Source organism: Podarcis tiliguerta (genome assembly GCF_965153285.1).
Source record: "Podarcis tiliguerta genome assembly, chromosome: Z".
NCBI classification, from domain to species: domain Eukaryota; kingdom Metazoa; phylum Chordata; class Lepidosauria; order Squamata; family Lacertidae; genus Podarcis; species Podarcis tiliguerta.
This window is the reverse complement of record NC_139553.1, coordinates 12,466,888-12,494,389: the sequence shown is the minus strand read 5'-3', so window position 1 is coordinate 12,494,389 and position 27,502 is coordinate 12,466,888. Positions and strand designations below refer to the sequence as shown.

The window sequence follows — 27,502 nt, the reverse complement described above, 5'->3', positions numbered from 1 at the left end:
GCTCGTCCCACTTGTCCCATACCTAGAAAGCATGGGTCCAAGCAGTTTTCCAATTAACATTTACTCTGGTTCAGTGGTAACGAGTGGGTTTTCCCAGGGAAAGTGCTGGGACAAGCGGAAGTGTTAACGAGCCACATTCATGCATTTCAATGTGTCTGCTCCGAATAGCCTTGGCTACAGCCCATTTTTGCTGCTTCTTTATCAAAGAATACTAATAAACCAAAATCAACACAGTGCTGATGATATGATTAGCTTGACATTTTTTCCAACTTTTTAATTTAATTTTTGACTGTGTTTTCGAGAAAACGTTGCTGCTTTTTAAACTGACAATGTTATGGAACAGCAAAGAACTTGGGGGCTTCCAGATAGGATCGGTGCTCCTCATGCATTCAGGCTTTATGTTGCATCCACATGACAACATCCGAATCAAAATGCCAGCTTGTATCCTGCCATCCCATTTAATCCAGATTTAGAGGCTACAAATCCAGTCAGTCTTTTTTTATATATATAAAAAAATTGCCAACAACTCATTTGCAATATCTGAATGACCTGTTTACAATATTAAGCCTCCATCTGGAGGCAACTTTTATTTAAAACCATCAGGATTAAATGCAGTTACCGTATATTCTAATCTTTGCTTCTCCTTGTAATTGTGTAAGATTTTCTCTTTCTTCTATTTCAACCCTTGGGAGCCACCAGTTCAAGATTGGAAACTTGCTGGTGCCCCTTCAAAGGAAAAAGCCTGATTCAAAAGCATTTATAGCTGGGATGGTGAACCTCAGGGCCTGAGGACCAAATGTGGCCCTCATGTCCTCTCTATCTGGCCCTCAGAACTCTCCCCTGGCCACACCTCTCACTGGCCTTGTTTCACATTAACACCCTGAGAGTTATGCCTTTCCTTCAATTCCAGTAATGCCTCGGGCTCCATCCACACTATACACTTCAAGCAGTATCATATCACTTTAAACAGTCATGGCTCCCCCCAAAGAATCCTGAGAGTGTCGTTTGACAAGACTGCTGAGAGTTGCTAGACAACCCCCTATTCCCCTTCCAGAGCTACAGTTTACAGAGTGGTTGAAAAATCATTCCTCTCCCCAAAGGCATATTTATTTATTCAGGGCATTCGCACCCTTTCTTTAGCCAAAGAAAGAAAGAAAAAGGTCTCAGAGCAGCTCACAATAATCAGTACTAAGGCAGTCCTTTGCCGTCAGGCTCACAATCTAAAAAGACATGAAACGTGAGGTAAAAAAGAAATGGGAGGGAAAAGGAAAAAAGCAATCTCAAGTGTAAGTCCTTCGCTTCCTATATTCCTAGCTGTACATTCTGGTGACCAAAAGCCACGTTGCTCTCATCCCTATTCATTTGCAAATAAGTCTAGGCATTGGTCAACCCAGTACATGTGAGGGATAATGAAGCCTAGAAGGCCGCATTTGGCCCATGGGCTGAAAGTTCTCAATCCCTGCAGTTCACCCTTCCATAATGAAAAGAGGGGGAAGGCAGCCCTTTTGTCAGAAGTTCCCACTTGTCCTTTACAGTAGATTCACCTTGGCTATAACTTGCTTACAACCGGTGATGGCATACTGTTGGCCTCCTTGACTGTAATAGTTGATCTGGCTGGCTAAGCTCTCCACGTGGCTCGGATCGGGATAAAGGCCTTCGCTCATCATTTCCTCATAGAAGCAGCTCAGGATGTGGCTCTTCTCCAGCAAGACGAAGGGAACGATCTCCGCCAACATCCAAAGAGGGTGGACTTGGTCAAGGACAGGACGGAGAGCAGCCTGCAGCAACTCCACCTTCTTCTGGGGCTGCAGTAGGTCGCCAGAGGCATTCTGAAGGAGAACATTGGCGACCTCGTTGCCCCCCAGGTTGCTTATCAGGATGTACACGGCATTGAGGAACTCGTTGGTTTGGTTCGTCTGGAAGAACCCGCCCAGTGTTTCCAGCAAGGCTGTAGACATGAACTCCACCTCGTCCAGGATAAACACGGGGATCTTCTCTTCAATTTCGGCTTGGGTGACCATCTCGCTGATCGTCTTAGATAAATCTTGCTGGCAGGCTGATGTGGAAGCGCTGTCCGGGCAGTGGTGCATGGCGAAGTAATGGAGCACAGAGTTGTGCCCCATGACTGACCTGAAATGTTTGGCTAGCAGCCAACCGACGTGGCTCTTCCCAACCCCACTTGGGCCGTTGAAGGAGATGACCAGTGGTTTGTTGTGTATGTGGGTTGCCAGGTAGTCCTTGAGCAATGCCACAATGCTCTCGACTGCTAAGGCCTGCCCAAAAACCTCTCGGTGCATTGTCTTCTCCAGACCATCCAGATCATATTTCAGGAGGTTATCGTCCAGATTCTCGATGGCGTTCAGGATCTGGAAGCAGACAATTCCTACAAGCAACAGGAGGCACCTCTTGGCTTTGCTCTTGTGCTCGGCAGGGAGGTATTTCCTGGAGTTTCCTGGGTACAATACCCTGGGGTTCTTGGACTTCTTCCTCCGCTTGCTGGATCTGGTTGAGGGCTCCTGCACCGAGGTATCAAAAGTGAAGTACTGAGAACTCTCAAAGCTTGCTTGGCTCAAGAGGGAGGTGGAGGCACTGCCCAGTCTGGCCTTCCCCAAGGAGATCTGCCTCTGGAGAAGCTTTGCTTTGGAGTCCCCAGGCAGGAAGTTCTTCTTAAAGGCATGAGCTGTCCTCCGCAGGCGAATGGCAGCCCGCACTGGGGACGAGAGCAGAGAGAGCTTCTGGGGGCTTTTCAAGGCCTGCTTCCGGCCCTCCATTGTAAGCTCTTGCCGTGGGTCTCGCTTTCCTGCCTTCTCTACAGGAGAAGAAAAAGAAGCATAAGAACACAGCAGGAAAGGCAGCATGGTACAATGGTTTACTTCCTGTATCAAAATGCCACAGGGTTGTTGTGAGAGGAGAGGGAGGTGAGTGGGACACGTTTGTGGAAGAGAGATCTCCTATCAACAGAAATCTCATTTATTTCATTAGATTTCTTACTTGACCTGTACCATAAGGTCCGAGGGCACATTGTAACATCAGAATATACAATTATAAAGCAAATACAGCCATAAGACAAGAAAACAGCTCCATGAATAAATCCAGGAAAAACAATTCCATATTTAAAAACAACTTATGTTCCCGCAAACACATAGAAACAATTCTCTCTATATAAATATAAGTTAACTATGCTAGCAGTCCTGGTGCCAGCCATTGGTTTAGTTGGGCACTAGTCAAGGGCTCCAAAGGAATGCTGGTGGTGCTGTGGGTTAAACCACTGAGCCTAGGACTTGCCGATCAGAAGGTTGGCGGTTTGAATCCCTGCGACGGGGTGAGCTCCCGTTGCTCAGTGCCAGCTCCTGCCAACCTAGTAGTTTGAAAGCATGTCAAAGTGCAAGTAGATAGATAGGTACTGCTCTGGCGGGAAGGTAAACGGTGTTTACGTGTGCTGCTCTGGTTCGCCAGAAGCGGCTTAGTCATGCTGGCCACGATCCGGAAGCTGTACGCTGGCTCCCTCGGCCAATAAGCGAGATGAGAGCCGCAACCCCAGAGTCGGCCACGACTGGACCTTTACCTTTACTAGTCAAGGGCTCCAGGGGCTTGGAAGAGCTCCTAACCAGCCCAATCCAGCTGCATCACCATTCACTGGGCCCCGAATTATTTTCATTAGTGTGCAAAGAAGAAGGCATGTGGTGACCCTCTTAAGCAGCACTGTGTCCTGTCTGTGGGTGGGTGCAGGTGGCACTGTGCCAAACCCCCTTTCCCAAAAGAGTCTGGCACTGATCCTGCATGACAGTACAGTGGTGCCCCGCAAGACAAAATTAATTCGTTCTGCGAGTTTTTTCGTTCTACGAGTTTTTTCCAATGTGTATTGACGGTTTCCCATAGGAATGCATTGGCGGTTTAAAAAAAAAGGCGCAAGACGTTTCGTCTTGCGAAGCAAGCCCATAGGGAAATCCGTCTTGCGAAGCAACTCAGAAAACGGAAAACTCTTTTGTCTTGCGAGTTTTTCATCTTCCGAGGCATTCGTCTTGCGGGGCACCACTGTAATTGGAACCTTCAGGTTCAGGGACAGGCTACTTCATGGGTAGGCAAACTAAGGCCCGGGGGCCAAATCCGGCCCAATCGCCTTCTAAATCCGGCCTGCAGACGGTCCGGGAATCAGTGTGTTTTTACATGAGTAGAATGTGTCCTTTTATTTAAAATGCATTTCTGGGATTTGTGGGGCATAGGAATTCATTCATCCCCCCCCCCCAAAAAAATAGTCCAGCCTCTGACACAGTCTGAGGGACAGTGAACCAGCCCCCCCCCCCCCGCTGAAAAAGTTTGCTGACCCCTGGTCTACTTCCAAATGTCAGGTGGGGGAGGGGCACTGCTTGTTGGTTTACCAGAGGAATCTGGGGAAATGCACAGAAGAGGTAACCAACAGAAGAGTTGGTTACCATCAGCACCACACTTTGTATGTCTCTTAACCCCCTTTTAAAAGTACACAGTCTCCACATAAGTATCAGTTTCACAAAACCAGACCAGAAAAACCAGCATGTAAGTTTTCTGGGTTGTTGTTTTTTTAAGTCAAAAGCAATCCCCTTTTCTTGGAGAGCAGTGCCATCTAGAGGCTACTGCCTTTCAAAACACATACTCCTGTCTGCTTTTAACAGCCGACTGCAAAATAGCATTTGTTTATTTTTAATAAAAATAATAATATTGCAACGTAAAAGCATGGATCCGCTGAACCACAAAACCTTTCACATTCAGCCTGACTCTGAAGCATTAGCATGTAGCGGACAGGAAGACAACGGGCATTCAGTAGATGGCCCAACTCACTGTTTTTAAATGACTAACAAATAACAATGCCGAAATATATTTTAAAAATTGTCCAGTAGCACCTTAGAGACCACCTAAGTTTGTTCTTGGTATAAGCTTTCATGTGCATGCACACTTAGCAAATAACAATGCCATTAATTTTAACAACTTCATGAAGTTCAGTGATGAATCCCTTCAATAACCATTGGTTTGTTGATGGGTAGAGCAATCCAAACTAAAGGAAGCCAACGTAATCTATTCTGGGGTAAATCATGCCAGGGTAACTAACCCTGATTCAAAACTCCATTAAGAAGCAGGGCTGGTGACACCTGAACCCTCCAGGGGAGGAGGGAAAGTCTTTAAAACACACTTTGACTTAGACCACCTTTGTACTAGGGAACTCCCACTGGGTTGCCAGGTCCCATGACCAATCTGAACCGAGTTTAGAACAGGGCTATGTCTCCTCCTGCACCAACCTACAACACACCCCATCACACCTGTAGAACACCCCTGTTTCGGGACTTATCCTGGCCTCAGCTCAGTTGGCTGACCTGGGATGGGCGACGTCATCCAGCTAAGGCCAGGATCAGCTGGCTCAGAAACCTGCCACCTATTCAAAATGCCACTCATCCCCCAAGTTATTAGGTTTGGTTTGTCCCCTATTTATTTATCTACCCCCACTTCTTTCTCTTTATTAGATCCAGTAGAGTAAATAAAGACAACTATGGACATAAGAGTAGGGATTGTATCTTGTGCAATTTCAACTATATAGGCTGGCTGGTCAAAACCCTGCCATTTTATGGGGGCGGGGGGGGGGGGGAGTAAAGAAATCCTGCATGTTAAATGCAGATCTGGTCCATGAAGACTTTGTGGAGCGGGGGGGGGGGGAATAGTACTAATGATAATAAGAATAAACTGGTTAGATGGACGAATGTCCTGACTATGCATAACACAGCCTTCATTCCTAGTTTTAGAACTGTGTGCATATATATAATGGACAGTTTGGATTGTGGAATGTTATAAATTCCATTGGCACTTTTGAACCCGAGAAGCAGGATGGGAATATGAAAACAAGCCTCTATAGACAATAGGGAGAAGCTCTGCCAGACCCAGGGAGAAGCTATCAGCAGGGCAGCAGACAGGCCCATCCCACCACCAGGCTGCATTCATTCACTCATCAGCACTGATTTCAGTGCCAAGAGGCCAATTGTTCTTTGGGTTAAACTTCTACTAGAAAAATATGTTTGACCCAGTGAGAGCAGGATGCAAAACAGCAGGATGGGCGCTGCCTAGATCAAGCATGCAACAAAAAGAAGGCATGAATTTTCAATCTCAGTAATTAACTTCTAGAGATCAGCAAGTCACCGAGTTGGTGGAAGGGACCTTAGAAATCATCTGATCCAACCAGCAACTCAGTACAAGATCTGAAATGCAGGAGGCGACTGCAGGATCCCTGACAGGTGAGCCGTTCAAGCAGCTGTTTCAAACACCTACAGCAAAGGGGAAACCACCACCTCCTGAGGGTTCTATCGTCAAACAGCTCTTACCGTCAGGGCAGTTCTCTTAACGTTCACCTGAACTCTGCTTCCCTGCCATTTCCAGTCACATGCAATCTCCAGAGGAAAGAGCAGTGGTGGCTGGTACACATTGGGGCTGGTAGGGCAGGAGGCAGGGGAGGGGGAAACAGTAGGTGGAGCCCAGAGCCCATGATAGGTGGAGGCAGAGCCAATGACAAGCAGAGCCAAGCCATTTTATCTTAGGCCCCGTCCTCTTCCTCTCTGCTGAGTTCTGCAAGGGGAATGCTGACAGTAAGGAAGAGGAAGGTGACAGGCAGGACAACCCTCTGGACTGGCTGTAAGAAGGCTGGCGAGTGAGTGCTGACCGAGGTTGGTGGGGCACTCACCCATTCACCCTAACAGACCGGCCTCCGCTGTAGGGCAGGAGGCAGGGAGATGAACATTAGGTGGAGAAAGAGCCAGTGACAAGCGGAACCACCACCTGATTTATAAGAAAGAAGGCAAGAAGGTGGGCCAGTCTTATATATAGGTAACATAGAAAGCTGTCTTTGCCAAGTCAGACCATCGCTCTACCTAGCTCAGCATTGTCTATGGTGAATGGCAATGGCTCTCCAGAATTTTAAGACACGCGGTCTTTTCCTGTTACCTGAAAATTTCAGGAACTGAACCTGGGATCTTTTGTACAAACTCATTACAGGCCACATTGAAGCTAATGGACAAAGGGCTTACTCCGAATATAACTCAGTCCATGAGTGGGAAACTTTTGGCCCACCAGATGTTGCTGAACTACAACTCTCATAAGCCCCATCAAACATGGCCAGTAGCAAAGGATGGTGGGAGTTGTAGTTCCCCACAGCTTGAAGCATAAGAACATAAGCAGAGCTGTATAAAAACATTAAGATAATAATAATAATAATAATAATAATAATAATAATAATAATTCCATTGTCATGTTGGCCAACCAGATGTCCCAGTGTATCAGGAACCAGTCAAGTGAAGGTCAGATGGTATCAGTAAAGTTAACTCTTTATTCAAAGCAACCAAAACAGTGCAGGCCAGTAATCCTACCAACTCTTCCCGGTATGTGTTGCCCCAATGAGGCAGCTGCAAGGACTGAAGGTCCCCCCCTTCCCACAGCTGCCTAAGTTCCGACCTCTCCAGCGTTTTCCCCCAAGCAATCAGAGACTGCCTCTGAGCACAACCAATCTCTCTGCGTGTTCTGGGAGACCGGGTCGGTTCGGGGGAGCTGGTTGCAGCAGGAGGGGGAGACTCCCTGGATTCTTCAGAGGTCTTCCTCATTGCTGCCTCTTGGTCCCCCCCCCCCCGCCTTGTACCGCCTCCTTTTCTGCCTCTGAGCCTGGACCGCTCTCTGTCCCTGGCTTTTTCTGCTCACTAAACCCTGTTGCCTCTTCAGCTTCCAGCACTTCCTCCTCCCAATCTGCTCCCTCTTCTCCTTCTGACCACACATCACTGTCCCACCACCAATCCCCTGGCTCTGACCCTTCTTCCCCTGGGGGTTCCCTTGGAGGTACCCCTTGCTGATGCCTCCCACCACTCATTCACATCCAGCCAGTTCATGACACAACGGGAATCCTGCAAGCAAGACCTAAGTGCAACACTCTCCCCTCCTGCGGCTTCAAACAACTGGTATTTAGTAGCATTACTACTTCTGATTATGGAGACAGAACACAGCCATCACTGACTAATAGCAACTGATAGTCCTATGCTCCATGATTTTGCCTTATCCTCTTTTAAAGCCTTCCAAGTTAGTGGCTACCAGTGACTCCTTTGGGAGGGAGTTCCAGAGTTTAACAATGCACTGCAATGTGAAACAACAACAGTGCATTGGTAGAGGGTTTATACTGGACGGGTCATCATTCTATTTTATTTCTTGTTCTGTGATATGCCCCCTAAATGGTACCACATTATTGCTCCTGGGGGGTGGGCACTCTACAGGGGGAACAGAAGCAGGACACTCATAAAATTAAACCAGAACAATTGTGGTATGAAAAGTTACAGAATTTCAGCAGAATGCTATGGAACTTACAGGAAATGAAGCAGGATATCTGCCCCAAAACTTTTGCAGGCTCAAACAGGGTCAAAAGCAGGGTGGCTGATAACAACATGAGCACAAATCATTATAAATAGACAATACAGAGGATGCTGGGAGGGGACCTGGGTAATAACAACCGGGGACCATTTCTCTTACCATGCCAGGCTTGTGGAAACAGGATACTTTTACTCAATGGACCTTTCGGTTCAGTGCTACAGAGTTCTTCCTCTGTTCTTAAAGGTTTAACCCCCTTTAACCGTTTTCTTCCTGCTACACACTGCACAGGAAGCAACAAAAGGGGCTTCTAGTGTTCTTGGTAGTTATATTTTGAGGAAGCCAGTGAATCCATGCAAGGGCTCTGTTCTTACCACATAAACCCAAACCATGAGTCAGACGCTACAGAATCAGCAATGCACTTTCTGTACGTTTGGTCCGTCATGGCAGCCAGGAGGAGGAGTTCCAGCCAGCGGCAAACAGAGGAAATAAACCAGTTTTCTCTCAGATTACTAGAAAGCCCCGGCTGTGGTGGCTGCTGCCCATTGGCAGAAGTCAGGGAGCCCAGAAATAGGTGGCACCAGAGCCAATGACAGGCACAGCCATCTAAATCTAGTTTTGTCCCCATCCGGCTGAGTTTTACATGAGCTCAGGTGTGGGTGAACCTGTCAGTTCTGATTTCTCTCAGGTAGGATTCACACCATGCATTTAAAGCACTCTTATACTACATTAACAGCAGTTGCCTGATGGCAAATTCAGAAGCAAAGGGTCCCTTCATGGTAGTTACATCACGCCCCCACTCCTCCTAAGATTGTACAATAAAAATGACCTTTCAGGTCTCTTTGTTCTGCTGAGGATGACAGCGTGGTCACATTCTTAAAAGGTAAAGGGACACCTGACCATTTGGTCCAGTTGTGGCCAACTTTGGGGTTGCGGCGCTCATCTCGCTTTATTGGCCGAGGGAGCCGACGTACAGCTTCCGGGTCATGTGGCCAGCATGACTAAGTCGCTTCTGGCAGGCCAGAGCAGCGCACGGAAATGCCGTTTACCTTCCTGCCGGAGCAGTACCTATTTATCTACTTGCACTTTGACGTGCTTTCAAACTGCTAGGTTGGCAGGAGCTGGGACCGAGCAACGGGAGCTCACCCCATCGCGGGGATTCGAACTGCCAACCTTCTGATCGGCAAGTCCTAGGCTCTGTGGTTTAGACCACAGCGCCACCCGCATCCAGGTCACATTCTTACCATACTTTTAATAAACTATGATACCACTTTAAACAGCTATGGCTTCCCTGAAGAATTCTGGGAAATGTAGTATGCTAAGACTGGTGTTAGAAGACCCCCTAGTCCCCTCATGGAACTACAGTTCACAGAGTGGTTCTACGGTCAATCCCTTTTCACAGGGAACTCTGGGAATCATAAGTCTCTGAGGGGAATTAGGGTCTTCTAACAACTCTTAGCAACTTTTTTTTAAAAAAAACAACACCCCACAGCTCCCATAATTCTTTGTGGGAAGCCATCACTGCTTAATGTGGTACGATGCTGCTTTAAATGCATAGTGTGGATGTGGCCTATATCCTTTTGAGATCCAGCAAGAAGAAGACGATGATAGAGAGAGCAAATGGTTGTTTTTTTCACAGAGCAAATTACAGCTCACAGAGAGCAAATCAGGCACACACTTAGAAAATGGATTTCTTTTTGGTTTTTTTTCAGAGCGAAGTGAAACAGCTTTCAAAAGTTTCAATAATGCAGCCCACAGGATGTATTATTGCTTTTTTAAAAAAATAATAATAATTACAGTGTAGAGACATAAATGCACAGAAATGAAAAGCCCCCAGTTTCAAAATGCCTGGTCCCTTACCAAAGTAACAGCAATTTGCCTTCAAATGAAACCCATTTCAAGCACTTCTCTGAAGAATGGAGCAGGGTGGGTGGGTGGGAGGGAGGAAGAAGAAGAAAGCAGAGACCTCAGGTATCCCAGAACATCCTTGGCAATGCCCCTTGCAATGGACGTTCTGGCACAAAACTGCCTGAGCAAAAAATATTAAGTACTGCAAATAGTGGGCTCATTCATTAGCTGCTTAGAGCCAATTAACACCAGAACTTTGCAGCATCAAGGCATAAAAGGTAAAGGTACCCCTGCCCGTACGGGCCAGTCGTGTCCGACTCTAGGGTTGTGTGCCCATCTCACTCAAAGAGGCTGAGGGCCAGCGCTGTCCGAAGACACTTCCGGGTCACGTGGCCAGCGTGACGAAGCTGCTCTGGCGAGCCAGAGCCGCACACGGAAACGCCGTTTACCTTCCCGCTACTAAGCGGTCCCTATTTATCTACTTGCACCTGGGAGTGCTTTCGAACTGCTAGGTTGGCAGGCGCTGGGACCGAACAGCGGGAGCGCACCCCGCCGCGGGGATTCGGACCGCCGACCTTTCGATCGGCAAGCCCTAGGCGCTGAGGCTTTAACCCACAGCGCCACCCGCGTCCCATTTAGCATCAAGGCATAAGCCAATGCAAATCAGTCTGCAGGAGCTTGGGTGTGTAGGATGTTGACAAAGGAACCCTGCTCCCAAAAAAAGGGAAAGGTTCTACAATCCCCCGTGACCCTGTACAACCCCCATTCACCCCGTCATCAGAATTGTAGTCTGTTAAGGGTGCTGAAAGTTGTTAGGAGACCTTCAACAAACTGCAATTTCTAGGACACTTTGTGGGAAGCCATGTGTCTTAAAGTGGAATAAGAGTGCTTTAAATGTATGGTGTTGGTGTGACTCTCATTTTCTACATCAGTTTGCAACCCTTGAAAAGAAAAGAGAACACATTTTTGGAAATCAACTTCCCATAATACAATGCCTTTCATATGTTATTTTCACTAATATATGCATACTTTACCCTAGTATATACATTCTTATACACATTACTTGGCCAGAAAATTGCACTGCAAAATTCAGAGAAGTTCAAATTTCGAAGGAGGGCTGCGAGAGAGAGCACTCAGATGCAGAGCTTTAAAGCACAGATCTGTGCCTGGAAAGAGCAGGCAAAAAGGTAAGCGTGGATAAGCTGCTATTTTATCTGTGTCGTCTTGAACAGCAGCCACTATGCAATTCACTGCTAGCAAGAAGGGCTAACAGTGGATCTTTTATGTTCAAGGTAGCATACGGCGGATTACTGGCTAGATCTAGACCTTTTCTGGCTCCCCAGGAGGTCAGCTTCCCAGAAACATCATGCTGGCCCACCATTCCTATGGTTTAGCAACAGATGCACAGCGATTTTTTCTCAGCATCCCAAGCTCACCTCCTTCTGATAAGTAGAGCTCAGCTATTCAAGGGTTTTGAAAGCATTGCTCCGAAACTTACCCAAGCTCTCTGGGACACACAACCCCAGTGAGGAAAGGTTTCAGCAATTGGGGCTTTCTTTGTTGGGGGGGGGGAGGACACTCAGAGGAGACATTATTATAGAAATGTTTAAAATTATGCATGACACAGAGAAAGTGGATAGATAGAAGTGCTCCTCCCTTTCTCATAACCCTAGAAGTCATGGGCACCCGATGAGGCTGAACGCTGGAGGATTTAAGACGTGCAAAAGGAAGAATTTCTTTACACAGCACAGTTAAACTATAATAATAATAATAATAATAATAATAATAATAATAATAATAATAATTGGTGTAGAATCGCAGCGATTAAAATGAATGTGCTACCGAAGATGTTATTTTTATTTCAAACAGTTCCAGTGATCAAAGGGGCAGCAATTTAAAAAAATTGGCAAAGAGAAATTTCAAGGTATATCTGGCAGGGTAAGAAGCCGAGGATAAAATTTAAGATATTGACAGATGTGAAAGCAAGAGGAGGCTTCGCCCTGCCAGACTTGAAATTGTACTATGAAGCATCTTGCCTCTGTTGGTTGAAGGAATGGGTGAAATTAGAAGATACTGATTTGTTAGATTTGGAAGGTTTTGACAATAGATTTGGGTGGCATGCGTATTTGTGTTATGATAAGAAACGTGTACACAAAGGTTTTGAAAATCACATCATAAGAAGGTCCCTGACTGAAGTGTGGGAAAGATGTAAAAATCTGTTGGAACAAAAAACTCCATATTGGTTATCGCCGTTGGAGGCGATGAGTGTGAAGAAAGTCAATATGACTGGGGGATGGGTGACATATGAGAAGTTAATAAGTAAAAGAGAAGGTAAATGGAAAATGAGACCATTTGAAGAAGTTAAGGAATATGTTAATGGCTGGTTGCATTTTTTTCAAATTAATGAAATGTTTAGAAAAGATTTAAATCAAAGGGGTTTTGCTGATAAATAATAAAAATTTCAGACAGAAATATTGAATAATGATTTTAAAATTTTAGCCAAAATGTATAAGATATTACTAGAATGGTGCACAAAGGATGAAGAGGTAAAATCAGTTATGATTGATTGGGCCAAAGATTTAGGACATAATATACAAATGGAGGATTGGGAAAAATTATGGAAAGAAGGTCTAAGATTCACTGCATGTACAACTATAAAAGAAAATGTGATGAAAATGATGTATCGTTGTTATGTAACACCGGTGAAATTAGCAAAAATGTATAAGACAAGTAACAAATGTTGGAAATGTAAAGAAAAAGAAGGTACATTTTATCATATGTGGTGGGAATGCAAGAAAGTTAAAAGCTTTTGGGAAATATTATATAATGAATTGAAGAAAATGTTGAAATATACATTTGTTAAGAAACCAGAAGCATTTTTATTAGGCATTATAGGTAATGAGATAAATAAGAAAGAAAAGAAGTTATTTTTATATGCAGTGACAGCGGCAAGAATACTGATGGCCCAGAAATGGAAACAGGAGGAGCTACCTACGATAGAAGAATGGAGAACAAAAATGATGGACTATGCAGAACTGGACAGACTGACAGGAAGGATCCGAAATCGACGTGATCAAAGATTTACAGAAGGTTGGGAAAAAATTATTGAATATTTGCAAAAATTAAGTGATAATCAGATTACGTTTGTAAGTTTTAATGAAGCGCTGTGATGGGAGAATGTTAATAATAAGTATTAAAAATGGGATGAAGTTTACAGTAATAATATAAATAATAAATAGAAATGTGCAAAAAGTTAAAATATGAAGGATTGCAGACAAATTTAGGGAAGTCAAAAAGAGAAATAAGATGTAATTAAGATGTATGGAGTGTATAATTCTGTTTTGTATTTGAAAACTAATAAAAATTAATAATAATAATAATAATAATAATAATAATAATAATAATAATAATAATAATAATTTATTATTTATACCCCGCCCATCTGGCTGGGTTTCCCCAGCCACTCTGGGCGGCTTCCAACACAATATTAAAATACAGTAATGCATCAAATATTAAAAGCTTCCCTAAACAGGGCTGCCTTCAGATGTCATCTAAATGTCTGGTAGTTGTTGTTCTCTTTGACATCTGATGGGAGGGCGTTCCACAGGGCGGGCGCCACTACCGAGAAGGCCCTCTGCCTGGTTCCCTGTAACTTGGCTTCTCGCAGTGAGGGAACCACCAGAAGGCCCTTGGCACTGGACCTCAGTGTCCGGGTAGAATAATGGGGGTGGAGGCGCTCCTTCAGATATACTGGACCAAGGCCAGTATATGGAACCACCTCTCAGAGGAGGCAGTGATGACCAGCGGCAGAGCAAGCTGATTGGGCGCCTGGGGCAGTGTGTGTGTCCTGCGCTCAGGGGCGGGGCCAGCCACCCGCGGGGCAGGGTGAGCTGGGGCAGGACATTCCACAGGGCCTCCAAAATGTCTGCCTACCTCCTCCCACTCAGCCACCCTACAGCTGGGGTGGGGGGAGGCAGCGGGCGGATCGTTTGGGGCCCCACGGTGAGTGGCGCCCAGCATTTTGTCACCCCCCTCACTGGTGACACCCAGGCAGCCCGCCCCCACCACACACACCCTGCCTCTGCCCCTGGTGAATACCTTCAGCTTGGATTACTTTAAAAGAGGATTCATGGAGGAGAAGGCTATCTATGGCTACTAGCCATGGTGGCTATGTTCAGCCTCCATTGTCGAAGGCTGTGTGTTTCTGAATGCCAGTGGCTGAAAACTGCAGGAGGAGAGAGGGCTCTTGCGCTTGGGACCTGCTTGCAGGCTTCCCATGGGGCATCTAGTTGGCCACTGTGAGAACAGAATTCTGGACTAGATGGGCTATTGGTCTGATCCAACAGGTCTCCTCCAACAGGTCTCACTTAGCTCAAAGGTATACTCCATGTGCCAGAACCCTTGAAAGTCACTTCCAGTCAGGGCATGCAGCCCTGAGCTAGATGGGCCAATAGTTTGACTTCCTCATAAAAGGCAGCTTCCTAAGTTTAAAGGGAAAGACCATAGCTCAGTGGTGGAGCATCTGCTTTGCACACAGAAGGTCCCAGGCAGAGCAGGGAAGGATCCTGTGTCTGAAAACATGGAGAGCTGCTGCCAGTCAGCATGGACAGTACTGAGCTAGATAGACCAATGGTCTGAATGGCATGAGATGAGGAGGGGGCTTAATCCCTGTAACTGAAGCTTTATGGTTTTAACTTTATGGGTATCCACCATCACCCTAAGCCCTCAGCGTGGGGATTGGAAGAGATGAAACAAATAGGTCAGGAAATGGGTTTAAAAGTAAAGGATAAAGGGACCCCTGACCATTAGGTCCAGTCGCAGACGACTCTGGGATTGCGGCACTCATCTCGCTTTACTGACCGAGGGAGTCGGTGTACAGCTTCCGGGTCATGTGGCCAGGATGACTAAGCCGCTTCTGGCGAACCAGAGCAGCGCACGGAAACTCCGTTTACCTTCCCGCCGGAGTGGTACCTATTTATCTACTTGCACTCTGATGTGCTCTCGAACTGCTAGGTGGGCAGGAGCTGGGACTCAGCAACGGGCGCTCACCCCGTCACGGGGATTCGAACCCCTGACCTCCTGATCAGCAAGTCCTAGGCTCTGTGGTTTAGACCACAGCGCCACCCTAAGCCCTTGGCATGGGGATTGGAGGGGATGGAACACATAGCTCAGGAAATGGGTTTAGCAGCTCTCAAGTAGCTGCTTATGAACACTGGCATTCCAAGGACCCAGGAAGAGCAGGCAAAACTTGTTGGGCCTCATTCTTGAGCTGAAACACTTTACGCCCCTACTGATGGAAGGTGCTCACCCACCCCCCTGTTTGCTGCTGTAAATCTCCAGCAGGGCTGGCAACAGGAAGGGAGCAAAAGTATTTGCAGGCTCCTGGTTAATGTTTCCTGGGACTAGTAGGGCAGAATGCTTCAAAATTTCCACATGTAAGGATCACAAGCATTTTTCAGGATGTGGAAACATCTGGTCTTTGCAATCAACTTGCAACCACACTAGTCAGGGAATGCTTTGCAGAACATTATCTCACCACCATTTTCTCCACTGATATATGGGCAAACAGCAACCAGCAGTCTTCATATGGTTTGTGGATGTCGGATGTGCTGAGTCACCTCATCTGACACACACAAACTCTAGAAGCAAGGCTACCAGCTTGTTTTACTGATGGGCTTTTAACTGCAGCAACCACAGGGGAACCTTTTCAGCCGAAGGGCCACATTCCCTCTAAACAACCTTCTGAGGGCCACATACCAGTTGGTAGGCAGGGCCAGGAGCAAAGGTGGGTGGAGCAATGGATTTTACCTTTGTACTGTCAGCTAATTCACACACACACACCCCTCGATCTTCCATCCTGGACAAGCAAGAGGCATTATCAGAGTTTAAGGATACTGGCCACCCAGGCAAAAAGCAAGAGGCATTATCAGAGTTTAAGGGTACTGGCCACCCAGGCAAAAACACTAAAGGTGTGAAGCAGGGTCAATGCAAAGCGTTACCTAGGGAGAGGGGATGTGGTCTTGGAAGAGTTTTGAGGGCCACATAGAGAGGCCTGGAGGCCCCACTCCTGCTTTGTAGGCACAAATTGAGCAACTGAAGCTTTTCCTAGCATGGAGCTGAAGCAATTGGGAAAACCTCAGCTGCTCAATTTATCCCATTGCAGGCAGCTGTTAAAAGCATAGGAATAGGCAGAAAGGTGGCAACACTAGCCGGAAGCCCTCTAAGTGGAGAAATGGTTCATCAGATGGGTGACCAGTTGATGGCCAACGTGGTCATGCTGTGTGCACTGCCAGAGAATTTTCAATAATCTGTTTTGACATGTGCAGTTCCCTTGAAGTTCCAAAGCAGGAAGTGCATCTTTTTATGTTTGAGCGCTGCGCAACGTGCATCTCATTCCTAGTTAGAGAACTCATTTCCAGAGATTCATGACTTGCCATTGAAGTTGCAAACTACTTCCAAAGAAAGATGTCTTGATAAGCCACAATATTACTCCCAGGCACAGTACATGCAAGGGAAAGTCTGCGCACATGCACTTTCCACACCAGGAAAAAGTTTCACTTATAGCTTTCCTGCTTTTCCTATGGCTAAAGTGCAGGAGCCCAACTAGAAAACAAAACTAATGACAGCCTTAGAGTTGCCACCTTTTAAGCTAACCCTGCTCATCTGCCTTTAGCTGCACCTCAACTGGCATACATTAGCAGATGGCAAAGCTGTTTTGAAAGGCTTTGCCAGCAGACAGATCAAGTGACTTGTGAAATGCAGGCCAGGTCCGTTTTTTTCTGGTCAGCTGGCAAACCCAGTCCCACATCCATCACTCTTTCCCTGACCATTACAGAAGAAAAAGATGATGCCAACCCAAAGCAACCTCATACAACCCCTAAGAGCTGAAAGGATTTTTCAGTTGCAGAAATTCAGCAGGGGCCATTTCACTGCCATCCTTTTCAGCTCTGTACCAGTAAAAACTTAATTCTCTTAAACCAACTGCATGCCAGCCAGTTACTCACGGCATAGAAGTTTGCTCGGGGCACTGATTTCTCTGCATGGTTGCAAATTCACACAATAGACTTTTGCTCCTCTGCAAATTGATCTGAAGACCACTACCAGGTGATTATAACCCCCCCTCTCCCAACACTGCAAAGACAAGTTGTTGTTGCTGCTGCTGCAAATTAAGATACTCTTAAAAGACAATGACACAGAAGGTTGTTTTCTTCCTTCTGGAGCAGCCGGCAACTTTACAACCCTGTACTGACCCCATCAAAAAAATAATAAATACTGGCCTCTCCGCTCCACCCATCCAACCCAGCCCCACCACAGACAGACAGAGAGCATTACCAAGCATTGGGCCTTCTTCGGAGCTGCACCAGCAGGGAACTTGCTTCCCTCCTCTGAAGGAGCCGGGCCAGTCCCAAGGAGCCGGCGTTAGCCATGTGGCATTTAAGTCAGCAGGGTTGATAGTGCAACCACTTGTGCAAAGCTGATGTGGCCTTTCCTCTGTGTGTGTGTGTCAGAGAGAGAGAGAGAGAAAAGAGCAAGAGATGGGAGCAGGGCCCTCCTCCCTCCTGAGCTTCCTCCTCACACCCTCATGAGGCCTTATCGCTAAAGCACTGTGCAGCTGTGTTTGGCTGCTGGCCTGTCTGTGTTGCAAGAGTTCAGACACACACACACACAGAAACATAAACACCACATACACACACGGAGAGAGGCAAAAAGCCCATTCATTGGCTGCGTCTGGGTTGCGACAGGAAACCTGACGCTGGTTATGTGAGGCAGATCAGGCCACTGCCGCCACCCATTCCGCTACGGGTCTCTTGAGTCAAAGAGAGGTGAAGGGGCGGTAGGCCAGCCAGCCTGCACCACAGGATAGTCTGAAGCTTCTCACTTGGCCCCCAATTAAGGTGGATGACTTCAGGCAGGCTGCTGTGCTCCACTTGGGCCACGTGCTCCAGCCGCGACGTCTGAGGCCTTCATTAAATGAGCCACATGACCAACTTTTACAGAGGACAATCCTCTATTTGAAGGGATTTGGACTATCCCTGTCTAAGGCCGCATTCACAGCATAAAAAGCACCATGATACCACTGTGGACAGTCAATGGTTTTAGTTTACAGGAACTTAAGAGTTGTTAGGAGACCTCTCGTGAACCTACAGCTCTCAAGGGTGGTATAACAGGTGATCCCTTTTCTCAGGGAATTCTGGGAATTGTAGATCTGGGAGGGGAAGGAGGTTCTCCCAACAACTCTCAGCACCCAGAACAAAGGACAGTTCCCAGGATTCTTTGGGCAAAGCCATAACCTGTTATCAGAGTGTGGTATGAATGGGGCCTGCCCCTGGTCTAACCACCACACCAAACAACCAAGCCCTGGAACATAGGTTGTTGCTGGCACTGGTCTGCCTTGAGAGACAATGGAAGAGGATGCCTTCGGGGATAAAGTCAAGCGGCTGGAGAGTTACAGCACCTGCTACGGCCTCCCACCTTTCCTCCAAAAGGCTCAAGGTGGTTGTACAGTGTTCTCTCTCTTTGCCCAATTTTATCCTCACAGCAACCCTGTGAGGTAGGATAGGCTGAGAGACAGCAACTGGCCCAAGGTCACCCAAGTGAGCTTCATGGCAACTGGTGGTGTAGTTGTTAGAATGTCTGTCGGCCAAGGACCTAGGAGGCCAGGGTTCAAGTCCCCACTCGGTCATGAAGCTCACTTTGTAACCTTGGGGTTGGCAAAAGGCTTGGCAGATAGGCAGAGGATATGAATATAATAAAATAAAAAATAAGCCACAGACCTTCCCCATCCCAGCTTTTTGTCTGCTGAAGCAGCCACCCAGCACAACAACAAAATCAAACCAGGCAAATAATTACAGGGTTGCAAGTTTGTTTGTTTTTGTTTCTTATAAAGGCCGCTGTAGGTATGCCTTGAATAGCTCTTCTCCCCTCATTTACAGTTCCTAAGGCCAGTCACTCACCACTGGAAGGGTCTCTTGCTGCATCAGCTGAAAACAGTCCCATGTCATTGCCCCTTTTCAGGCTCTGGCTTCCTCGACCAAACTTCCCAATGTTCAATGAACGGTTTCGTTTTTCTCTTCTGACTTTCTGCAGGGAAATGAGCCCTAGAGTTAGGAGTATGCAAATCCCTTTGAAAGACGCAACAATGGGCAGGTGTATTCTGTAATTTGCATAATTGTCATACAGACCAGTGTGTGTGTGTGCGCGTGTGTGCACAATTGTAAAACAATGCTAAATAAAATTTGTGCAAACCAATACAAAACGGCCAAAGATGTGCTATATGTGTACATGCATCCTGCTAGGGCTCACTCCACTTGCCAGCCCTGCCTATCTGCCGGGTCCTTTGCCCTCACATTTCCCCCACACCCGGCCGACTTCTAATTCCTTTACACCTGACTAAAAACACACACCCATCTCTTTATACCTCAGCCCACCCCCTTACATCTCAGCCTAATCACCAGCTGCAACATGGTAATAGCCATGGGCTTAGACAGGATTTATGTTAGTGCTGAGCTATCTGCGACGCGATTGCTCAGTTAGTTAAGTATTATTTATTTACTTGATTTTTTAAAATGCATATTAAGAAGATACTACACTTTGATGCTAATAGCAAGCTCTGTAAGCATGGGTCCTGATGTGATCAAAAGTGGGATCAAAAGTGTGCAGACAAATAGTTGAACTGTAAGCTTGTACAATTACTCACCTGTAACATTCCATGGGAATGCAGTCTGTGTACTGGTGTGGAATGACTTGGATGTGTGTAGGCTAAGCTTGTACCGGTGTTCAGCGGAAAGTTTGGACAAGGCCTAGTACCAGCCATACACAAGGGAGGAACTGGCAGGCTTTGGGGAACTCCCAAGTTTTACAGAAGTACAAATAACATTAGCGGATGCGATGCTAAGGGGAGAAATCTTCTAAACTGACCAGTGAGGACTAACCCTGCTCATTGGCCCAGAATGTGGATTGACTGTTAGAAGGCAGAGAATAAAAACAGGGGAAGGAGATGTAATGGTGTACCCTGGAAAAGGGCATAGCTCAGCTGATTGGCTGTCACCTTGAAGGAGAGCACGCCATGCTGTAACTTTGTCACATTTAAGAATCTCATTTAAAATATTAAATTTGAATTGTTGTTTTAAAAATTAAATATCCCTGAAAACCCAGTGAAAGGTAAGGTATATGCAGGCCCTTTTTAAAGAGGGGGTGGCATGGGAGTTTCATACACTGAGACGTTTCACACACTGAGGCACTTGCTCTATCTATCTATCTAGATATCCATCCATCCATTTGGAAACTGCCTTAGACTCCGGCTGTGGAAGAAAGGCAACTTACAGTAATCTCCAAAACAATACCTGGAGGGCATGTCCCCCACACCTGCTCTCCAGTCTGGAGCATGCCATACTGCATATTGCAGCATCTTCAGCTAAACAAATCCGGGGGAGAAATCTCTGGCACAAAGTACAAGGAAAGAGGTGCTTTCCCCAAGCTACGTGCTAACATAAGCTTTGCATGTTTTCCCTATTGCTTGCTGGGTGGGGCCAACTGTCAGATGCTGAACAAGATAGAATTGCACCCAAGAGCAAAAAGATGCTTGAGCTGTCCAGCTGGATCCAACATTGAGTTCAGTGGTGTAAAGGGGAGGGGAGGGGAATGGCATGGGACAATACAGGGGATTTATAGATTTTCCTTGTTTCAGCAACTGAATTAGGTGATAATGTGGCTTTCAAGTTTGTTGATGGCTGATTAGCATAGAGAATGCCAAAGAACTAAGCAGAGGCTGGATATTTTTTCCTTTGACAGGGTTCCTACTACTGTACTGGCTAGCAGATCAAACAGTAATGCTTCTTTGCAATGTGGTCCACATTTCTAAATAAAAGCTGGAAGTTGCATTTTGGCTAGCTAAAGATAATATTGTTAAAGCCCCTAAATAGGGGGTGGAGAACCTTGGGCCTGAACGTTAAATGCAGCCCTCCAAGGTTCTCCCGCAGGGTGTTCCCCACCACCTTCATGCCTCCCACTGGCGCTTGCAGACATCTTGGGTGCTTTTACCTGACTATAGTGTGTCCTTGAACTCTGATAATGTATTTTGCGTGCCTGGATGGAGGATGGAGAGTGGTGTGTGGATGAATGTGCAGAAACTAGCTTATTTTACAGAGCGTAAAATTTGCATTCATTGCTCTGCCCACTTTCACCTCTGGCTCTTTCAACCACCTACTATGTGCCCCTGCTACCGTCCGAGGTTGCCCAGAATGGAATATAGCCCTCAAGGCTGAAAGGTGCCCCCCGCCTGCCCTAGACAGCCTAGGAATGAGGCAGCATCTGAAGAACCTCTAAGTCCCATTCACATCTGTCTGATCATTGAGATAATCATTGGAGTCCCCAGTTTGAATCCCTCCACTTTCAGAGGTGAGGTGGATGGGTAGCAGCAACAGGGCCTTTGGGTGGTGGCTCCTTATGTGCTGGACTCATTTCTGCTACCAAGGCAGATAGTCAGGGTGCAGAAGAGGGTAAAGTGAGAGGATGTGGAGCTGAGGAACTGAACAAAGACAGACCCTACAAAATGAATACAAACAGAAGGAAGCAACTGAATTTTTGCCTTTCCACCTGTACTGCTTAAAATTTTAACTACGGTAGCTGCTTTCAAGCCAGAATTGTTTGGTCTGCAGTGGCAGCGGGCAACTTACAGCATATATAAAAAATTGTAGCACATTAGACATTTAAAATTTCCTGATACAGGGCTGCTTTCCAATGTCTTCTTTTATAGTCAAGATAGTTGTTTATTTCCTGGAGATTTGATGGGAGGGCTTACCACAGTTTCATATTAACCTGCTGCAGATTCTTGTTTTATAACAGAGTTGGGGGAACCTTTATTCAGGCTGGGGGCCACACTCCCCTGTGGGGAGCTTCTTGGGGTCTGCAAGGCAGTGGTGGGCAGGGTTGTAGGCAAAAACGAACTATCAGTGTGACTTTTGTACAGTAGGTTTCTAACACATACCTCTTTCTGCCTCCTTCCACTCAAGAGGCACCATCAGAGCAGTAAGGAATGTGGCCTGGGGAGGGGGCATGGCTTATGGAGGTACCAAGGGCTGGAAAGATGCCTCGAAGGTGTAACTTCACCATGGGCCAGAAGTTCCATTGCTCAGTATGCAGGTACGTCAGCTCCTGGGGGCCTGCGGGCCCTCTCAGCATCTTTTGCAGGGAGCCAGTCCTCCCACCCCAATGTTGAGGAGGCTGAGTGTGGAGCGAAGCATGGAGCTGAGTGCAGCATGACTCCAGCGGCCAGCTCCTTCTCCACCTCTTCCTGCTGTGGAGGGGAAAGAGGGTGGAAGCAGCCTCTTGCTGGTGGCAGCACCAGGAGGCAGGCAGAGGAGGAGGTGCTGGCAATTAAAGCCACATGGCCACCCATGGCTGCTCCCAGCATCCTGAGGAAGGTTGTAAGTGAACACTTGAGCATGAAAATCTCAGGATGCTGAATTCCACACCTGCTGTTGGTTTCTGTGTTATGCATCATGAAGTAATGGACGAGACATGGTGGCTAACCATCTCCCAGGCCATATCCCCTGTTGTTTCACTCCAGTCTGTGCGCCAAACATTACTGTTTCTGGAGTCAGTGCTGCTGGGCTCGCCTAGAGTTCTGTATAAAGCCTTTCCCATACTCCTAGCGCTTGAGCAGTTTCTCTCCAGAGTGGCCCCAGTGGTGCCTGTACAGATCCAAGCACAGGCTGAAGGTCTTCCCACACTCCTGGCAATGGTACAGCTTCTCCCCTGTGCAAACCCTCTGGTGTTTGGTGAGGACCTGGCTCTGCCGGAAGCACACCTCGCACTCAGTTTACTGGTACCGTTTGCGGGCACAGGTGCTAAACCCTGTCTGTGGTGCCTACCCCTTCCCCCCAAAGAATGAGACAAGAGACCAGAGTATGGGTTCAAATTGGCCACAACTTTATTGAGCTTCAGAAGTGGGGAACTTGACACAAGCCTTTGCAGGTAACCCTCTCAGCTCGTCTGGCTGAGGATATGCAGGCTGATGAGGTGTAGTGAGAGGGGACTGCAAAGCACAGACTTACACAGCATGCCCTTCCACTAACCTCGTCCTGGGAGTTTGACCTACATGCCGCCGCTCTAGGGCCAGGGACTCCCGGTATTTGCCCTTTAAAGGGCCCTGCAAGCGCCGCCGCATGGGGAGGGAGCATGAATGCGTCCCCCCCACCTAGATGTTAGACTAAAGGCTATCTTGCCAAGACCTAGAACCGCTAAAGTTGTGACAAAATCGCTACGGGGAAGGCAAAACCTGCCAATGCAGGGAAAATTCCTTCCCGGTTCTGAATACAGCAACCATCTTACGACCGCAGCAGCACTCGCTGACCTGGAACTCAAAATATTAGTCTGTAAGGAAAAAGTATTGTTAACTTGATGACCGCTGACCTAGGATGAAATTATTTGGAGGCAAAAAATTATTAATTTGAGGGAGGGTGGGTGGGTGGGTGATCCTGGAAGAAAACCAAGTGAGGCTTGGTCAAAAGGGTCAGCCTCTTTTCTTTGGCCTTAGCCCCACTCCCAGCTGGCCGTCCATTGTCCTCCCTGGCCGAGGGCAGGTCAAAGGCCAACCCAAGCAGGTGGGAGGCACCCGTCCAGGTGAGCCCCCACTCAGTGCAGCAAACCCCGCCCACCTGCAGGGAAGGGAGGGCAGAAATTCTAGGGAGCATGACTCTTGAGATCCTGATGTTATAAGAATCATAGAATCATAGAGTTGGAAGAGACCACAAGGACCATCGAGTCCAACCCCCTGCCAAGCAGGAAACACCATCAGAGCACTCCTGACATATGGTTGTCAAGCCTCTGCTTAAAGACCTCCAAAGAAGGAGACTCCACCACACTCCTTGGCAGCAAATTCCACGGTCGAACAGCTCTTACTGTCAAGAAGTTCTTCCTAATGTTTAGGTGGAATCTTCTTTCTTGTAGTTTGGACCCATTGCTCCGTGTCTGCTTCTCTGGAGCAGCAGAAAACAACCTTTCTCCCTCCTCTATGTGACATCCTTTTATATATTTGAACATGGCTATCATATCACCCCTTAACCTCCTCTTCTCCAGGCTAAACATGCCCAGCTCCCTTAGCCGTTCCTCATAAGGCATCGTTTCCAGGCCTTTGACCATTTTGGTTGCCCTCCTCTGGACACGTTCCAGTTTGTCAGTGTCCTTCTTGAACTGTGGTGCCCAGAACTGGACACAGTACTCCAGGTGAGGTCTGACCAGAGCAGAATACAGTGGCACTATTACTTCCCTTGATCTAGATGCTATACTCCTATTGATGCAGCCCAGAATTGCATTGGCTTTTTTAGCTGCCGCGTCACACTGTTGGCTCATGTCAAGTTTGTGGTCAACCAAGACTCCTAGATCCTTTTCACATGTACTGCTCTCAAGCCAGGTGTCACCCATCTTGTATTTGTGCCTCTCATTTTTTTTGCCCAAGTGCAATACTCTCCCTGTTAAAATTCATCTTGTTTGTTTTGGCACCAGTTCTCTAATCTGTCAAGGTCGTTTTGAAGTGTGATCCTGTCCTCTGGGGTGTTAGCCACCCCTCCCAGTTTGGTGTCATCTGCAAATTTGATCAGGATGCCCTTGAGTCCATCATCCAAGTCGTTGATAAAGATGTTGAATAAGACCGGGCCCAAGACAGAACCCTGTGGCACCCCACTAGCCACTCTTCTCCAGGATGAAGAGGAACCATTGATGAGCACCCTTTGGGTCCAGTCAGACAGCCAGTTACAAATCCACTGAGTGGTAGCATAGTCAAGACCGCATTTTACCAGCTTCCCCCCAAGAATATCATGGGGCACCTTGTCAAATGCCTTGCTGAAATCAAGGTAGGCTACATCCACTGCGTTCCCTTCATCTACCAGGCTTGTAATTCTGTCAAAAAACGAGATCAGTTTAGTCTGACATGACTTATTTTTCAGAAATCCATGCTGACTATTGGTGATCACAGCATTCCTTTCTAGGTGCTCACAAACTGTTCGCTTAATTATCTGCTCCAGAATCTTCCCTGGTATTGATGTCAGACTGACTGGGCGATAATTATTTGGGTCCTCTCTTTTCCCCTTTTTGAAAATAGGGACAACATTTGCCCTCCTCCAGTCTGCCGGGACTTTGCCTGTTCCCCAGGAATTCTCAAAGATGACTGCCAGTGGTTCTGAGATCACATCTGCCAGTTCTTTAAATACTCTTGGATGCAGTTCATCTGGCCCTGGAGACTTGAATACATCTAAACTAGCCAAGTATTCTTGTACTATCTCCTTAGTTATTCTGGGCTGTGTTTTCTCTGCTGTATCTCTGCTTAAAAGAATTTTAAGGTCTTTTATATATAAATAGATGTTCATAAATGTACCAAGCAAGCACATACAAATATGTAAACCACATGTCTAAAACCCACAGAAAAATCCTGAAACCATTTTTTCTCTCCCCAAATGACCTCAAATATATCTCTGCAATGGGAAATCTCCCCATTGTCTCTTTCACAAACCCTGTCTTAAGGGCACATTTAAGATATAAATAGGGTGTGAGCCTGTGACCTGTGACCTGGATTCAGGATTTGAGTAACAAAAGAGTGGCCAGGATGCCCAGGTAATCTAATCAAGCAACCTAGCAGACAAGAGGAAAAACACACACACTCAGATTTCTGTTGTAGTCTGCCCCTTCTGTATGATGTTTCTGGGGGTGGTCTAAAGATCTAACCATTTGGCTTATCTCCTGCAGCAGTGCTGGAGCCCTGAATCTGAGGGTGCCCTGGGTCATGATGGACAGCGGAAGGGTTATGATGGGCAGCTTAAGAGGCTTCCCCCTTCGTCAACACTTTGGCTAGATCTTTTGCTGCCATAACCTCAGAGCACACTCCTGCTCCCTGTCCTGACTCTGGAAAAGGATGCCATTGCCTCTTGCAGGGGAACTCCTTTTCAGCTCATCATTCTTCTGAGAGGGAGTCTCCACCTCTTTTTCACTGAGGATCATCTCACTATCTGCAATAAGAAAACAAAGTATGATTCAGCTCCTCTCCCTGTTTTGAAAACAAAGGAGTAATGATCACAGAGAGGGTGGAAAGCAATGCCTGTGCTGAGGGTGGTGGGTTAAATACAAAATGTGAGTTATTGGGGCTTATTGGTGTTATAAGAATTCTAAGGTCTCAAATATAAAATACTGTATTTTTTGCTCTATAAGACTCACTTCTTCCCTCCTAAAAAGTAAGGGGAAATGTGTCTGCGTCTTATGGAGCGAATGCAGGCTGCGCAGCTATCCCAGAAGCCAAAACAGCAAGAGGGATCGCTGCTTTCACTGCGTAGCGATCCCTCTTGCTGTTCTGGCTTCTGAGATTCCTCCTCCAAAAACTAGGTGCGTCTTGTGGTCTGGTGCGTCTTATAGAGCGGTAAAATACGGTAATGTTCATAAATGTACAAGGCAAAGACATATATAACTATATAAACCACTGAAATAGGACAGGAAAACAATCCTGAAGCCATTTTGACTCTCCCAAATTGACCCTCAAATATTTCTCTGCAAGGAGGAAGGAAATGCGAAAAGCTTTCCAATTGTCTTTTGACTGTAGGCGCTTACACCTCCTTTTTCAAATACAGCCCGGCAAGGATCTGTTAATCTGAGCACACTATCAATATGCCTAAGAGATTCAGGAACTATTTACCATCTCAAAGGAATGGCCAGGCTACCCAGAAAATGCAAGCAAGTAAGGCATTACCAGGTATCCTGGCAGACAGGAGAGAAGCAACACTCTCAAAATTCTGCTGGATGATGTTTTGTGGGTGGTCTTGGGCTATAGGGTGAGCAATTTCAAAAGTCTTTATAGGGGCTTGCACACCATAGTTTGGGGTTCTTCTGCCTCCTGTGTGTGGTGAGTGGGGACCCTGTTGCAATAATTCCTTGAATAAAGGTCAAGCTTACCAGCTGCTTTGCTTTTCAATATACTCTGGTTGGCCTTTGTTATTTTCACCTACCGACAAGGAACCCACTTAAGTACTCTATAGGGGTTCTGGAATACCCCATAAGGGAATGGGAGCAGTTTTTCTTATAACATTGGTATCTCTCGGTTGTTTTAATTTTACATCAACCATTTACTGTAATAAGTTCTCATTCACCATTTTCAAATAACATTACATGTCAAATATAAAATACTACACATCATTGCATGCCATCTGTCATATCAGGTATCAGCTTCTAAATACTACTGCATGTAACCTCTCATATACTGTGTGATACTGAGTACTATTTCATGTAATTTATCAAATATTAAATACCATCGCAT

General features: G+C 46.6%; 1 protein-coding gene and 1 long non-coding RNA gene across 8 annotated transcripts in view; one reads left to right on the top strand and one right to left on the bottom strand.

The window, feature by feature from the left end:
• The window catches only part of LOC310669698, a 173,191-nt gene that overhangs the window by 24,405 nt on the left and 121,284 nt on the right, over positions 1 to 27,502 (top strand). The window lies entirely within an intron of this gene.
• On the bottom strand, positions 517 to 19,296 carry TOR4A (torsin family 4 member A). 7 transcript variants are annotated; one of them, XM_083423837.1, is made up of 2 exons: positions 19,161 to 19,296; positions 517 to 2,809 (listed from the first exon to the last, which is right to left on the bottom strand). In XM_083423837.1, exons 1-2 carry the CDS (start codon positions 19,201 to 19,203, stop codon positions 1,530 to 1,532), a joined length of 1,323 nt encoding a protein of 440 aa, XP_083279963.1. In that variant the 5' UTR covers positions 19,204 to 19,296; the 3' UTR covers positions 517 to 1,529. The 7 variants fall into 7 exon arrangements, with proteins under 7 accessions (XP_083279963.1, XP_083279968.1, XP_083279964.1 ...); XM_083423842.1 differs by lacking the exon at positions 19,161 to 19,296 and adding an exon at positions 17,539 to 17,839 and having other exon boundaries at positions 517 to 2,804; XM_083423838.1 differs by lacking the exon at positions 19,161 to 19,296 and adding an exon at positions 17,539 to 17,838.

Excerpts from the sequence above, each read along its gene's own strand:
- TOR4A (XM_083423837.1), bottom strand. The coding sequence starts at position 19,203 with ATGGGACTGTTTTCAGCTGATGCAGCAAGAGACCCTTCCAGTG. Across the intron at positions 2,810-19,160 it reads AGCAAGAGACCCTTCCAGTG|AGAAGGCAGGAAAGCGAGAC; the intron begins GTGAGTGACTGG and ends CTTCTCCTGTAG.